Source organism: Candoia aspera, chromosome 3 (genome assembly GCF_035149785.1).
Source record: "Candoia aspera isolate rCanAsp1 chromosome 3, rCanAsp1.hap2, whole genome shotgun sequence".
Classification (NCBI taxonomy): domain Eukaryota; kingdom Metazoa; phylum Chordata; class Lepidosauria; order Squamata; family Boidae; genus Candoia; species Candoia aspera.
In genome coordinates this window covers 57,856,941-57,873,881 of record NC_086155.1, presented here as the reverse complement: position 1 = coordinate 57,873,881, position 16,941 = coordinate 57,856,941, and the positions used below count along the sequence as shown (strand labels likewise).

Sequence of the window (16,941 nt, the reverse complement as noted above, 5' to 3'; positions counted from 1 at the left end):
GTCATATATTTGTGGTTGAAGAGTGATCTTGGCCAAGATCCTTTTAGATGATTTCTGGAATATTAAAATAAAGCATTATGGCTGAAATGTATTTCAGTGGCAGTGCTATCACAAGAATTTAAACTAATTTTACTGTGTTAATTATTGTTGTGAGCAAAATATAATTATTTTCACTAATGATGTCTTATCATGCCTGTAGCATACTTCACTGCATGAATTTTTCTTATTGATCAGCAGGCATCTTTAGCATTCCTGTAGTAAAATTGCCAACAGTGTCATGTGACCACAACAGGAATATACTGTTGAGCAGCAGCATTTGTGTCTGCTTTGTCCATTTCTACCTGTAAAATCTATCATAAATACAGTAAATTGTTTGGAATTGAAGCTTATAACTTTGATTTATCAACTTCATCATTGTAGGAAAGGTCAGATATTATTGCAGTTGATAATTCCAATTCATTGCTGAATTTTTAGCAAAAATGAATGAAATTGTGGTAATATATCTTAATATTAAGAAGACTCTCTTAGAGGAATTTAGTTACTATAGCTCACTGAAAGTGAATGGAGATTTTTCTCAGCCAGTGTGAGTTACTGCAAGTGGCTTTATTTTTTGTGAGAGGAAAAAATAAATGTTGCACTTCCTTAGCAGGATTACACAGTGCAAAGCAGTTGTTAAATTTACCAAACACACAAAAGAAGTTTTCCACATCTGTTTATGTATAAATATTTGTTAACTATTTAGAGTTCAACTTTAGAGTGTTTTTTTTTTGGCATAGCTTTGATTACTGTATATAAACTTCCAAAAAGAGATATATGTCTTGAGTGGTGAGGTCTATAAGCCATGCAACAATATCTTCTGTAGAATTTGAATCTGCATAAGCAGGAGCCCAAAATTATGTGGCAGGTTGCACAATTTGCATACATGTTCAATCTTCACTTATTTTTGAGATATTCTCATCCTACACTGGGATTTCTTTACAATCTTTTTGTGCTGGTAAGCACATTGTAGTGCACAGCCTTGTGGAATAAAATTACATGAGTGCACTTGTGCATGTTAGAGTAACTTTCCAATGGTACCTAACAAGAGAAAGTAAACACAGTTTCCTGTAACCCCAAGGACTTTGGGCTAAACTAACCAAGAGTTTAAGAAATCAGTATACCATTTATGATAACTAGAAATATTTATTGAATGTAAAAATATTGGCTTTTCACAGCAAAGAGATTTCCTCATACCTTGTACAGGTACTGTGGTAAAGTCATAATAGACAGGTGAAATATCAGCACAAACAGTGCTCTCTCTTAATACTAGCTAGTTGTGGAGCTAAGATTTAATGTTGTTTCCCTTTTCTTCTTGCAGTCTTTTTCACACTCTTAAAATTGTTTGGGGTGGGTGGGTGGTGCTCTTCAGAGTAAACTTTGGAAAGCTTGGAAAATTGTCAAAAGGAAAAGAAAGTGCCATCCACCTGATTTCAGTTTATTGTTGAGATTTGATATACATCTGTTTCAAAGGAAACAGATCTGTCTTGAATACCAGGAAATTAAGGGGGTGCAAAATTGACTTTTTAAAAATGATTCTGAAAAATATCCTGTTCACAAAATCTAAATATGCTTCTTTACTGAACCTTAATAAAAATAGTACTTTAAAGAGTTCCTCTGTGAAATTTACGAAACAAACAATGGTCTTATGTGCTAATAGAGGAAAGGAAACAAATGACTGTCATTGAATCACTACAAGATAGGTAATTTCAAGTGTGGATTTTTACCATATTTTTAACACTGCAGTATGATTAAATTTATTCCTTTAGGACTTCAGTATATTTTGGAGTGAACAAATATTCAGTGACAAGCAAACAATGAATGCATTCTTTGATTAGAAATAACAATAGCTGTAGTTGAAAAGATTCAATATACATTGGGTAAGCACAGTTCAGAGGGTTTTATGTACAGTTAGAAATCCCAAAATGAGCTGTGTATTCTAAAATTCATTTAGGTAAGAACCATTAATATTTAGGACTAAAATCAACCATCTCTGTGCATGAAAAAACACGAAGGTTTGATACTATCATGTTTTTTCCCCAACTTCATTAGCTGTTCTTTATATTGTTCATTATTAATATTGTTGTTGATATCACAAGATGCCTTCAACGTATTCTGATATTCACTCTTGCTTACTCTTAACAGATATGCAGTTATGTGCTGTACTCAATATTCAGAATAGTTGGAGCAGAAATTATTTAACTGAGGAAAAAAGAACAGCACCACAATGTAGAAAGGTCCTCAACCTTTTTGGTCCAGGGAGCACATTTGATATTTTGAGAGCACATTGCAGGCACTTGGTGAAATATTTGCCACATGAAGGTTGCCATCACCAAATGGCTACTGTAGAAGGAATGGTCAAACCATAGGTTTACTTTTTATTGCCCCCTCAAAGACACTTGCTTTCAATCCTTTGCTTACCATTGTTGCATTTACAAACGAAGCACTAGGCTATTCCCACTCACCATTTTTTTTTTTTAAGAATACCCATTGGGCCTATGTGGAATAAAGTTTAGGATAGCACTTAGCTTTGCAGCATGCCAGTTTTTTAAAAAAAATATGTTTAGAATTAAATAATCTTTTAAACATTTAAAAGGCAAAATGGGCTAAGAGGCTGGCAGATACTGGCGTGTCCATGGGTGATGAAATCAAAATTAAATTGTTTATTATAGCCGTAAGGCCATTATGTATTATACTTACATAAGACTCGTTACTGCTTCTTTGCTTTTATTCAGAACTGTTTAATAAAGAATGATGAGAACAGATACTCTGCTATAGTGGGTGATTTTGGCTTGGCAGAGAAAATTCCTGACTATAGGTAAGCATTATTTCCAAATCTAATTGGAGTTTAAGATACTCTATAAGTACTATAATGTTAAGCTAAATAATTGTGAATCATTGAACATTGCCTTCTAAGATTCAGCATTTAACTTAAAAGGCCTTTGGATTATTTACTGAACTGATTACATTTTAGCCTTTGAATATAATCTTTCTGTATTGGCATGAGCAGGAGAAGATTTGTGAACTTTAAAGACTAGCATACTTATTATAACATACGTACGCGGTGGCGCTGCGGGTTAAACCGCTGAGCTGTTGATCGGAAGGTCGGCGGTTCGAAACCGCGCAGCGGGGTGAGCTCCCGTTGTTAATCCCAGCTCCTGCCCACCTAGCAGTTCGAAAACATGCAAATGTGAGTAGATTAATAGGTACCGCTTCGGCGGGAAGGTAACAGCGTTCCGAGTCGTCATGCTGGCCACATGACCCGGAAGTGTCTATGACAACGCCGGCTCCAAGGCTTAGAAACGGAGATGAGCACCGCCCCCTAGAGTCGGACTCGACTGGACTTTACGTCAAGGGAAACCTTTACCTTTACCTTTACCTTATTTGTGTTTAGTAGGTTACTTCATTAGATAAGGAGTTGACATTTTCTGCTTCCTTAAATTTTGTGAACCAACCTTTAAACCTAGCACCTTTGTAGTAGTATATGAACACAAATAGAATCAGACTTTATCATTTGCTCTAAACCAACTATTTCATGCTAGAATCTCCTTTAGAAATCCCTTTGCCATAATAGATGGGTTAATTTTTAAGATGCCATAAGCTTTTTTGTTGAGTTGGCTGCAATATATTTATATAGGTATCTCTGTGATAGTTGTTACCATGAATTAGTAATAGGAATGAAAGGGATCTTTAAAAAAAAAAAGAACTTGCTATCTCTGTACACTATAGCATTACAGCACCTTCCAGCCCATAGTATTTGTCAGTAGCTCAAGTTACACTGAATATAGTCAACTCTTCCTTCATGTGGTCCATAACTGAATTTTAGCACTGAATCCTGGAAATGCTGGTGGATTCCAGGATTTTTTCCTGAAAAGCATTTCTTTCAGAAATCATTCTGTTCCCTCTCTGCACCCTTCTGCAAATCAGTATTGTTACGATGTGCTTTTTATCCATAGTTATTATTTATAATAGGTCACTGATGCATTAAAATGTATTTAAGAACAATTTTGCAGCTTAAAAAAACCTTTAAAACATCTATGTAGATTTAGATTTGATTGCTGTGTATAAATTATTTGCACACATGGATTCAGTTTTGCTTAAAGTTTTCACTGTGGCACATGAAAATTTTCGACTTTCAGGAGGCTTTGTAATATACCTCCTAGGTAGAATATCTTTCAGGATTGTGAAATACGTGAAATAATGACAAAATTGTCCTATATACTTTGCTTGGGATGGAACGGGAGTCATTCCCATAGTGAAACTAAACATAAAGTTTATGAGAGAGCAGTTCTAACATTTGCCTTTCTAAATTTGTGGAAGTGAGAAGTTGCCAGTGGTAGGTTCTCCTTACTGGATGGCACCTGAAGTGCTGCGAGATGAGCCATATAATGAAAAGGTATGCTTGAAATGAATTACTGTTTAAATAAAGTGTTGTCCTGGGGTGTTTAGGCAAGAACTCTCATTGCACTGAGCATATTTTCTTTTACATCAGCTACATTTTCTATTTCTGAGTCTTATGGTTTCACAGCTAGATTATCTCATGAAAATTCTGATGTCTGTGAAAAACATGACATACTGTGGGGCAATATTTGTTTTCTGAATTGAGATAGAAGCATTTTAGGTGCTTATTTTTAGCTAACATTGGGAACGATATTATAGGTCCTTATCCATCTTTCGTGAAATAGTGATTTATAAAGCTGTAAATCAGAAGTACACAACTTACCAAGGGACAATGCCACTTTTCCCTTCATGTTTGATTTTTGTTTTGTTAATAACAATATTCTTTCTCCCAATGAGCTGTAGCTTTTTAAAAACTCAGTGGAAGCTGATAACAATTTTTCAAGTTTTATAGCTCCCTCTAATGATAAAGAAACAGCACTGCAGTCTTTTTTTAGCTGGCTGAATTTTTGGGGCTTGGATACTTTATAAGTGGTGCAGTGGGTATTTTAAGCTTCTACAATGTGTTAGGCACCCATTTTACATGTGTTAGATGATGGGAACAAAGGATGGCTCTTGTAGGATGGGGGGGGGACCTGTGATGGAAGGGAAGAGAAAGAGTATACCTGTATAATAAATCTGGGATCATTTTCTCTTTCTTAGGCAGATGTGTTCTCATATGGGATCATTCTTTGTGAGATTATAGCAAGGATCCAGGCAGACCCAGACTATCTCCCACGAACAGAGGTGAGCAAAGTGCACTGATAAGGACTGTCAGGAAAAAAAATAGCGAGTTTCACAAGTCATTAATTTCCATACAGTTGTTAAATGTGCTATAAAAGTTGCAATAAAACATTAAACCTTTGTTACATTTATATGCCAAGCTTGGCACAGAATGCTGTTATCTCTCTCTCTCTCCCCTCCCCATTTAAAGTACATAATTATCCTTGCAAATGAATGTTGTACTAATTAGCCATTTTTCAAGAGATTAACTGTTGTAGTACCGAACAAATTTCTGTTGCTGCTTCAGTCATGGGAAGAGGACAGTCTGACAAGGAAGTTTTCCTCTTTTGATTAGATCTCACTCACATCACTTTTGCCTTTTCATAGACCATAATGAAAGGGCAGCTATTTTGTTTACACTATATCATTTATTTGCTTTATATCAGTACTATTTTTATAATGATTTTTCTCTTAATTTTTTTTTTACAGGCAGCATATTGATGTGGTGTTAGGTCATGTTTGAGAAATGCATGCATTAAGAATCTTGAAAAACTGTTAAAGTGAAAAGGACTCTAGCTCAGTGACAGAGTACTGCTTTTGTGTATGCAAATTTCAGTCCCAATAAAAAGAATTAGGTAGCAGTTGACATAAAAGGTCTGTCTTAATATTCTTGAGAGCTACTGCCAAAATAAATGGACAAAACTGGTTAATATAAGACAGATTTCTGTGAAATATTATGTAGCTGAAATTTGGAGAGATGTTCGTAAGGATCATCTTTAAGGGAACTGGCAAAGTTATAAGTAGTCTGTACTAGAGTTATTACAAAACTATTTTCATAAGTAGTTTAGGATGAAAGTCAGAAGCTTCCTATTGCATCACAAACTGGCTATGCAGATTGTTTCTACATTCTAATATGATATTGGCCAAGTACTCATACTAGAATAGACTAGTTAACATAACTGGCAAACAGAATTATGTTGGATTCAGAAAGTAATTTTAGGCAAATGAAGGAGGAGAAAATGGCAGATACATCAGTATCGCTTTGTCCAGTCAACAGAAGTACTGACCCAGAGTTCAGGGGGAGAATTCAATTCTCTATCTTTTATGTTTTGTCTTTTAACTCTTAAAATTTCCCCACTGCTTTCTTTAATACATGTTCGTTTTATTCGTGTATTAACAGAGTATTTCCCTTTTTTCATGCAGAATTTTGGACTGGATTATGATGCCTTTCAGCACATGGTGGGAGACTGTCCCCCCAACTTTCTCCAGTTAGCCTTCAACTGCTGCAATGTCAGTATATATTTTTTTAAAAATAACTAAATTAGAGTCTTTATCAAATCTCGGTTTATATTAAATTAAAAAATGCAATGTTCAATGCATTGGGAGCTTTTGTAGCGCAGATAAATTATTCATTGAGTGTTTTGAAGGCAAAATATCTTTATGAATTAGTTTAGATGTGTAGATTTGGCATAAAAGGGACAAAGGATATAAAAGATACAAAGTAAGGATATAAAAAGCTATCACTATTCTTCTTTTCTATATTATGTTAGACAAAGTATTATGAAAATGAAACATCCAGTATATTTTCTTTTATATAGTGTTTCTACAACTCTATATAGAAGTTCTACAACTACACTTACATAGTGTACAAAATGTGAATGGTAAAACATTTTTATATTGTTAGAATAGCATGCAGGCATAGATTTTGTGTTACGTTTTTAATTTATCATTCATAGATGGACCCAAAGTTACGTCCTTCATTTGCTGATATTGTCAAAACACTGGAGGAAATTCTAAGCAATTTGAAAAGAGAAGACGACGAAAGAGAACGGAAACTTCTAAATCTGGACACTACAGATCGAAAACCCATCTCTGTTTCCAAAGGTAGGATCAAAGAATATAGTCATAAAATTGCCCAGCTTGCTAAGCAAACATTAAATATTTTATGTTAATTAAATGTGTCTTTATGTCTAAACAGGAAATATTGTATTTACCAATATTCTAACAAAGTCCAATTAAATATAACTGTATATTGAATAAGAGTCAATTTACTTAAAAGTTTAATTGGAAGTACAGTGCGATGTCACAGCACATCTAATATCTATTTACTTTCTATTTTCCTTGAAGAATCAAATTTAGTCCACAGGCATATTTGCCAGGCATGTAGTTTCTTAAGTCACTCTCATAGGTTGGAATTTGCTGTATTTGAGTTTTTGTTGTTGTTGTTGTTCATGTTAACTTGAGGGAGCTGTATAAACAACATTAGTCTAATCTTACCTGAAAAAGTTGATATATGGAATACTGAGTCACATTGCACAATTGTTTCTAACCTTGCCAGGAAAACTGCAGGAACTTGTCCAGGCAGTCTCTGAGAATCAGACACGATTAAACAGATTTTTTTAAAAAAGGGGGATAAAGCAATCCAATCACATCTGTGTGGCTGTCTGACTGACAGTTATTTCAATATCTTCTGTATATGTCTCTGTGTTGTCTTACATAATTTCTGTTGTACTTCAGTCATGAGATTCTGGGTGGATCACACAACAGTAACCACAAGACAGAAAATCATAAAAACAGTCACTGCAGTAGATAGACATAGACATAGACATAGACATACACATACACATACACATACACATACACATACACATAATAAGTAGGTACAACCAGTAACAAAAATAGCCACCCCCATAAATGCACTAAAAGGCTCAACAAAATATGATTTTTTTCACCTCCCTCCTAAATGTTAACCAAGAGGGTGCCATTGAGATCATGGAGGGCAAGATGGGGCAGCCACAGAAAAAGCTGGGTTTCTAGTTCTTTCTTCTGCAGACCTCATAATGAAGGGCAAGTATCTGTAATGTTCCTTCCAAACTCAGATACTGTATATAGGATGGGCAGATTTGGAGAAGATGGCCCAAATCAGATTTCTGAACTGATAGACTTGGAGTTCACTGGTTTTTTCTCATGAAAGAGAGGCCTTCCACTTCAGAGACAGTCCAATCTCAGGACTTTTCTCTTTGGCCCTGAAAAATTGTCACCTCTCACCAATGGGAAACATGTGAAAGGGACTCAGTTGCCATGCATGATATGAAGCAGTGGGATCTCAAGCTTCCCAGTTTATCACATCCCCAACAGTGGAAGAACAGCCCCTGAACATCTTGAGCAATGGTTGCTATGATCAAAAATGGTGAGAAGAATAGTGACACCACTCCTCCCTGATCTCCTCTCTGCTAGTCTGCTGCCAGTATGACAGTGAATGTCACATAGATTTAACAGATAGAATTGCTCTACCTGTATTATGAAGGAACATCTTGATTGTTGTATTGGAATAACCATGGGCTTGGTGTGTTAATCAGAGGATTAACAGAGGAAGAGAGAAAAAGTCACTTTGTAGTGTTAGTGATTACTGGTTAGTATCTTGCCTGAGGTATCCATGTTTTATTAATGACTTCTGTGACAGAGAATGATGTAAAAGACAACTGTGTTGCTTGGTGTGGTTACCCTGTTTGTCAAAATAACTCATATTTCAGTAGGACTTAAACCTTTGATAATGGTCATTTTTATTTTTTCTTGCAAAACTAGATGCTTTGGCACCCAAATTCTAACTCTATGGCTAAAACAGTTATATAAGTCATTATTAGCTGTAGCTTTTTATGTTCTGTGCATTTCTTACAATGCATAATTTTAGAAAATGTTCAAGGCTTTTGTGTCTTCTGTGTCCTTGGGAAACATATCTTGGAGTTTAGTCCAAATTAAGTTCTTTCTTGATGGCTTGGGATATCTGATTTTGAATCACATATAGGACTTGTCACTTTTTTGTGAGATGGGCGGCCATATAAATTTAATAAATAAATATCAGCTTGAAATGTTGCAACTTTTAAAAAGGAAAAATAAAGACTGAGGCTGATTAATGAATATTAAAATTGGGGCAATCCCAGGAGTATGACATATGCTGGCTTTTGGCGGGGGGGTTGGGTGAGTGCTATCACCACAGTATGGACATTCAATATTGTGTTTTAAAGTACTTTCATTCAGATGGGAAAATTGAATTAGCTAACTACAGAATTCCATAGCTGGGCTAGTTTACACCTTGACTTTGTCACTCATTTCAGTCATAAGGACAGGATATAAAATCATAGTCCACCAGCATATGCTTTTTGTGGTCCCAAAAGATGAGTGGGACAACGATTGGGCCCTGTTTTATTTGGAGGCTTTCTGGGACTTTTAAGGAGCAAAACAGCGCCCTTAAGCTGTGCATAATAGGCAAAATGGATGCTTAAGCATCCATCTCATTCCTTTGAACTCCTAAAATCCCTCCCAAAAGAGGTCCAGCTTTTCAAAGGCAGCCCTCAATATGCCATGGAAAGTCTGGTGTAGCTTTCAGGCCAAAAGATGCATATGCATTTGCTTACAGGAACCCATATAAGGAAGCCCTTAAACACAAGGAAATCCATGAAGACATTGGGTTTTGTACAACAGGTTTCTGAACCAGCACCAGATACTCTATTTTTAACAGTGGTAACATAATAATAGTACAAACAAAACATACAACCATTAAATTAAAATGTCAACATTAAACAAAAACTGACAAGCCATACAGCTGTACATAACAACACATGACTTTTATAAGCAGCTGCATTTGAAAAAAAAATCAGGAAAAATATAAAATTCATTATAATACATCTAGATACACCAGTGTGGAAAATCCAGCAAAACTGATAAAACTTCCAAGTGTTTGGGATTATACTTTCTTCTGAAATGGGACAAGGCAATTTCTAAAGCATCAAGGATTGCAGCTCAGCCTCCTAACCTTTGGACTGCTGATAGAAGCATTCTGGTAATGGGATGTTGCTGGAAGTAGTGTGACTATAAATGTTGGTCTTTTGGGTAGACCTTTAAAGGTGGGAAATAGAGAAGGAGACCTCTAGGGGACAAGCTACTACCATTCCCATCCTTACATTTCCCCTATTCAGGTAGTCCTCATTTAATGACTACAGCTGAGATTGGCAACTTAATTGTTAAACGAAGAGGTCACTAAGTGAAACCGCAACTGTGCTTATGATCTTACTTCAGCTTTCCTTTGCATTACAGACCTGCAAATGTTGTAAACATGAGGATTGATCACAAAGTTACTTTTTCATCACTGTCATAAGTGCAAATGGTCACTGTATGAGGCAGTTGCTAAATGAGGACTATCTGTACCATAAAAACTGCCTGGTTTTAGCTTTCAGAGGGATTAAGGATGGAATAGGAGTATGAGGTTTCCAAGAGGCAAAATGGTACCATTCCCACCCTTAAATTCACCCAAACCTGAAAAATGTCCCAAATTGTACCACCAAAATACTGCCATTTTGATGGCATGATCTTGAGATCCTGGAGGCTGTACAGAGACCATGGGTTGTCCACTCCTGGTTTCAAGTATCACTGTGGCATGTGTTAGGGAAATTTAAATATAAACCCAAGTATCTTAAAGGAAATGTTTTTTTTTTTTTTTTTTGCAATATAGCTAAACTCTTTCCATCTGACCTTAATATTTATAGCTGCTCTGTTTAGTGACTTCTTATTTAAATGTATTTAACAGATTTTTCCCCCAAGCTCAAGTGCTGTGTATCCTAGTTTCTACATTGGACAATGTGCTGTTTCAAGGCTGATGTGGAATATAACCACTTCCACAGGGAAGTATTATTGTTTGCCTGCACTTTTCACAGCATAGGGGTGTCTTTTGCTCCAGGGAAACTTCACTTCTTGAAAATATTGCCTTTAATAGTATGGAATTGTGCTATACTTTATTAAAAGGGGAGTGTCCTCTTCAACCTCCACTCTTGGGAAGATGTCTAGGGTAGACACATGTGAATAATTGGAAGAATATATTACTTGTCATATTAGCTATTTGGAAATATCTCCATGCATTAGAGGGATAGAAGACTTGTAGACGAGTGTAAAGACAGAATATAACGATATGTGGTAGACTGTATTATCTGCCTGTAGAAATGGCTTATACAAAATTAGTTTGAAATGATGAAGAGATTTATGAGAATTTGTAAACTTTCTAAGGGTGTGTGGTTGTGGAGGATATGAGAATATCACATATGTACTGGTGATCTCTCCCTGTGTGTGTATGAGTCCAGATTTATCACTGGGGTAATGTGTGGATTTAAATCTGATTTTATTTTTTAGGATTGCTAGAGAGAGGACAAGGTATCAAAAGACTCAGTTCATTGGATGACAAGATTCCACCGAAATCACCCCGACCACGGCGCAACATCTGGCTATCACGTAGTCAGTCAGACATCTTCTCTCGGAAACCTTCCCGCAAGATAAATGTTCAGGACCCATATTATACGCCAAGCAAAGGGGCAAGTCGAAAAGTCAACCCCTTCAATTCTAGGGAAGACTTGAAAGGGGGAAAGATAAAATTTTTTGACTTGCCTAGCAAATCTGTGATATCACTTGTATTTGACTTGCACTCTCCAGAAGCAAGAGGAAGTCTAAAGATGAGTCAGCCGCTGTTCAAGCAGACCTATGCCTGTGATTGGCAAGACTCCTCTTTCCTTCCTGGGAGGCGAAGCAGATCACTTCCAGTTTCTCCTGAATTTGTCCATAAAGATTATAGTACATTTGGAGATCTCTCTTCAACAGTTAGTAGGTGTGATCCCACCCAGCTAGGGGCTGAGGTGCGACAGAGGCTACTAAGCAGTAGTAAATATGGTGTGTCTGAGATCCCTCCCTTTCAGGTTAAACAACGTAGGCAGGACTCTCATCCTCCACTTCTGCAAGAGGAGGAAATGGATTGTTCTGATGAACTGGAGCTTCAAAACAAAAATGGGTATTCTTCTGTAAAATGTTCAGCTGAAGAGCCAGAACTTGGAAAGCCTGAGGGACAAGTGCTGCAAGATTCTGGCCATGTGGCTGATATCTTGGTACACAATTTAGACTATCCGGAAAATCGATTCTCAGAGATGTTCGTGAGCTGCACCACCTCTGAAGAAATGGAGGTGGAAGATGAAACTCAAAGCAATATGCCTTCCACTAAGTTGGAATCTTCTAAACAGTTGTTCAGTGTTAATCCTTCCTCACCGCCAGGCAGAGAATCCACCTTCCTTGAAGTCGTGGATAGTGACGCTTCAAATGTTTCTCTGCTGCCTTCAGACACACCAGCATCAGTAAGTGGACAGTCAAAATGTGACATTTAAAAGCCAACCATTGGATTATGATGATACACACCTTCCAGCTTACTCTGGTTTTAACTTCCTATGTCAAATGTCTCTAAAACAGTGTAGCAATGTAACCAGTCCATTTGAAAGTTCTAAAAGGTATTTTGAGAGATTGTAGGCATGCAAGAATGTGTGAGAAGAGCTCTTGGCTTACCTCAGAAAGAAGTTAATATAGGAATAAGGGGGTTGTTGTTGAATGCGTGATTCATGCAAGGTCACAGTTATAGAAGTAATGAGATTATGGGCATCTCTCTTTTTCTATTTGTGTTACACATACTGTTTAGGTTCTGTTAAATATTTTTTAAGAACTTAGTATCTCTTTGAACCTAAAATCAGTAAAAATGCTGAGCAGCAATAAATGTTTACTTAAGTGGAATATAATATATTTAAAATTACAAGTACCCTGAGTTAGGGGCAGGCTGTCCTGGACCAGTCTTACTCACCCTGGGAAGCCTTCAGATGTGTGAATTTTAAATCCTGGTGTTCTGAACAATAGCCAATGCTGGAATATTCTGGGAATTGAAGTTTATACTTTTGGAGGTTGCTTAAGGTTAGAGCAGCTGATTTAGACATTACTGGACTACAGCCACAATCATTCTGACCATTAACAAGGGTTAATGGAGCCGGAGTCCAATATCACCACAGGTTACCCACAGACATGTGCAAGACTTTCTATCATGGGAATTCCAGTCTCAAAACCAGCCACTCTGGAAGTGGTGAGCCTGCCCAACCATTTCTATAATGCTTGAAATAGCTTGCCCCATGATTGGAAGAAACCATTTTGGAATTGGTTCACTTCCAGAACACTTGGAACATCCTGTTGTGGATCACAATGTTCCAAAGTAGAATGTTTTGCACGTGCTAGTTCCCCACTCCTGCTGTAAATGAACAGGAAGAATATGGCTCTGAATTCTCTTGAATTTATTAAACAAGATGAGGTTTGGCTACAATAAGTTTCCCTTTTTCCAGTCCAGTCGCAAACAATGGAGGCATTGAATATATTCCTACTTCAGGCATTCCTTGTTAAATTATTATTTGCTTGTTCCGTTTCTATTTGCTGGTAAGGAAATTTTCTATCAACACTTCTACTGAAGGAATAGCAGAGTTCCTTTGTTGAATAAATTGTTCATAAAACAAAAAGAATGAGGTGAATATTTTCAACTCTTCAATATCCTCATTCCCTTTGTTATGGAAGGCATGAAACATATGACCATCAAATGTTTGGCATGGAAGAATTAACTATTCAACATCTTTTAAAAATCCAGCTTTGCATGCATCTCTTCAGTCTGTCCATGTGGCTCACTCACATGGAGACATGGCCTGTATGTACAATTTATATAACTTCTGTAGATAAGTTGCTTGAGATTTCTCAAATGGAAGGTGGGTCTTCAAGTGTAGCTGCAGAAAAGCATATCCACTCTATACTAGCCTCTCTTTGCACATCCAGGCCAGCATTACGTGTTCAGAGCTTAATAGAGGTTAATATAGACTATGTAAAAAGGATTAAACTCCCAAATCTTGCCTCTAGTTAGATTACACTTGAGCTCCCCTGTGTAGGGGAAATTAATTCTGGTGAACATAAATTTCCTCATATTCATTCCTCAAAATTATAGAAAGGGCAAATCCTCACAAAATATGAAGCAATAAAAATAGTGTCACAAATATTGAGCAGATACAAAATGTTATTGGTTGAAATATGACAACAGTCAACATTTTTGCAAGAACAAAACACGATTGTTATCTTCTCGATCACTCATTCAAAAATTTCTAAAGTAGCACCACATTCAAGTTTAGTTGTTTCTTCTTTCAGGATTAGTGATGAAGAATCCCCAAATAGTTATTATCAAGCTGCTTAATTTAAACAGTAAATATATATATATAATCACTTAAAACAGATGCTGCACTTTTGAATTTGGTACTATTTCCCCCTACCCCATCCAAGGCAAAATAATTTAATGTAAACTGTGCTTGGCTAAGGAAAGCACCAAGCATGTGATCTGTTTCAGAAGCCGTTTCAGTTACAGAAAGCATCCCACTTCTTTGCCCACATTAGTTTAAGGCTTGCGCTGCAGATTCCACTCTTGTAGCCTTTGGATGTCTTGCTTTTACTGCTTGTGAAGGCTAGATGTGATAAATTACTTCTGCTTTGGTCACAATCCCCCCTACCCCCTTTGTGTATTTTCCTGTTTTCTTACAGGTTCTAAGTAGTGGTACCTTCTCCTGTTGTTAGGGTGATAGAATTATTCCTGCAGTTGCTTTGCTTTCTTAGCAGAGTGTTAGTGATAACTTAGGTCCCTCATCCTGATGCAAAAGTAAAAGTCTTGCTAGACTATAATTTAATAAAAGGGGTTGGCTTAGGAGCTTGGGAAAGCAAATCGCAGTTATTGGATGGTTAAACGTAATGGTAACCTGTCCTCTTGTACAACATGTAAACACTGTTGGTATATCCTTTGAGTACACCACAGAAAGCCAGCATTGTAGAGCAGCTGTTGGCCATCATCTGTGCTCTATACAGAACGTGGCCAAATAAATGCATAATTTGTACAAACACAATGCTACATAGTTTTGCTTTTCAGTATGTTTGATTTGTTAACAAAGATGCATATTGCTTTTGATAAGCCACCTGTGAAAACACTTCTGAGATCCTCAGTCTATTTTTAATTCATTAATCTTCTCTAAATTACATTTAATAAGCATATTAGAGGATATTCATGTGACCGACTGATGAAAGATTATGTGAATACATATGTGTAAATTGATGCCCAAGTAGAAAAGAGATGTACGATGGATTCTTGGTTACTAAATCTTGTCCAAGAACACTGGTATTTTTTGCCAGTTTAACTAGACACTTGAATAATTCCTCTTTGCACTTAATGCTGCTGTTTATACTGCATGTCACTACATTTCTATGCAAAAATAACCTTTGAGGTAGCCAAATATTTGATTTAAGGTTTATAGATCTTTATAAGATCTATTTTCATATTTATGAAGGAATTTTATGTCTTAATATTTGCAGTCTGTAAATAGCTAAACTTTGTCATTAAAGCTTAGGAAGAAAATTTATAGCACGTGTATAATTTAACACTGCCAATTGAAAAACATTTTTCTAATACTTCAGATATTTATGAATGTTTAAAGAAAACAAATCTTGATTTGTATGTGTTGATTCATATTGTCTGATTTTTCCAGCAGTATGTTTTGCTGGAACTGAAAAAAGTAACCAAAGATAAATGTAGTTTAAAATATCTACAAGTTTTCTTTGTCAGTTTTTGTAAACCATTCCCCAGTTCACCTTCAGAATAAAAGTATGTTTTTGTGGTTGAAAAGAGAAAATTAATGATCCAAAAAAGGAGGAATGTAAAACGGTTTTAAACTATTTCTGGGAAACACCCATTCTAATTTAATATTCACACTTTTCAGTATTTGTTGTTAAAGTGGTAAATTTTATTCTGTTACACAGTGAGATTCCAGAAGTTTGTCTCACTCCACAAGGAATTCTTTATGCTTTCACTTGTTTCAGATTTCTAACTCTGTATTCACTAACAATTAATACTAAGTGGTGGTAGATTATCCTACATTTAAGTGTTAATTGTGGATTCCTTTATGCTACAGACCAGGGCTCTATTAATTTGGTTATTTCCACCTTCAAAGTAATCTATATATCCATCTTGAAATCTTCACGTTAATTGCATGTGAAGGACAGAATTACCAGTCACTTTCACTAAATGATTCAAGGTTCTATTTTGAGGGGAAAATTCTCCCTGCTCTTTTAACCCACCACCCCATTTCTACACCACCTTAAAGAAAAGACAGTAGAAAGATCTGAATGCTTTCATTTTTTTTCTTATACCGAAAGCAGTTCTTGATTGTTTTGGTTGCTTTTTCTTCCCTTCCAGATTACACATTTAAGAGTTATCCTTGGAATATCAAATATATTTGCAGTAGAGTTGAATACAAAATTATAGTTTTATTCAATTCCTTCTAAAGTCATTCCTAGAATAAAATTTATAAGTATTAACATTTATCTAAAATTTATTTCTATGTCATTGTTGTATCACTTTACATTTATTTCAAATGTTCTTTACCATTTTGGTGTCCATTCCCACTTGTTGATACAATCTGGCTAGAGCTATCCAGTTAGCTTGAGCTTTCTTTTTCCTGATTAATTTAGTATTAATGACAAACTTTAACTACTTCATTGCTCTTCCCAACTCAGCATTTTAAAAAGTTGAACATCACTGGCCCTGCTAAAGTTGTTATCAAATAATGCTTTCCAGCAATGTATCTAGAACAGATAGACTAATAAATCAATCATTTTCTAGTTTCCAGGAGATCTCATTACTCTTTGTTTTGTTGTATGTAACTGGAATACATAGCTATGCAATCTATATTGCAAGAAGCCTTGCAACAGTAGATTAACAGGTAAAAAGCCTCTAGTCTGTCAAATAATACTTTGAGATACAAAAAGCTAAACATTATTTGATTAGTGAAACACCAATACTTTATTTCAATAAAGACTGGTGATGGC

At 36.0% G+C, this 16,941-nt stretch overlaps 1 protein-coding gene across 2 annotated transcripts in view; it reads left to right on the top strand.

Moving 5' to 3' along the window:
- TESK2 (testis associated actin remodelling kinase 2) overlaps window positions 1–14,282 on the top strand; it is a 58,731-nt gene extending 44,449 nt beyond the window's left edge. For both annotated transcript variants that reach the window (XM_063297824.1, XM_063297823.1), the window contains exons 6-11: window positions 2,772–2,854; window positions 4,357–4,432; window positions 5,137–5,220; window positions 6,400–6,486; window positions 6,933–7,080; window positions 11,377–14,282. In XM_063297824.1, the coding sequence (XP_063153894.1) occupies window positions 2,772–2,854; window positions 4,357–4,432; window positions 5,137–5,220; window positions 6,400–6,486; window positions 6,933–7,080; window positions 11,377–12,392 (1,494 nt within the window). In that variant the 3' untranslated portion in view covers window positions 12,393–14,282. The remainder of the gene's footprint in view (window positions 1–2,771; window positions 2,855–4,356; window positions 4,433–5,136; window positions 5,221–6,399; window positions 6,487–6,932; window positions 7,081–11,376) is intronic.
- The last annotated feature ends 2,659 nt before the right edge of the window (window positions 14,283–16,941 follow it).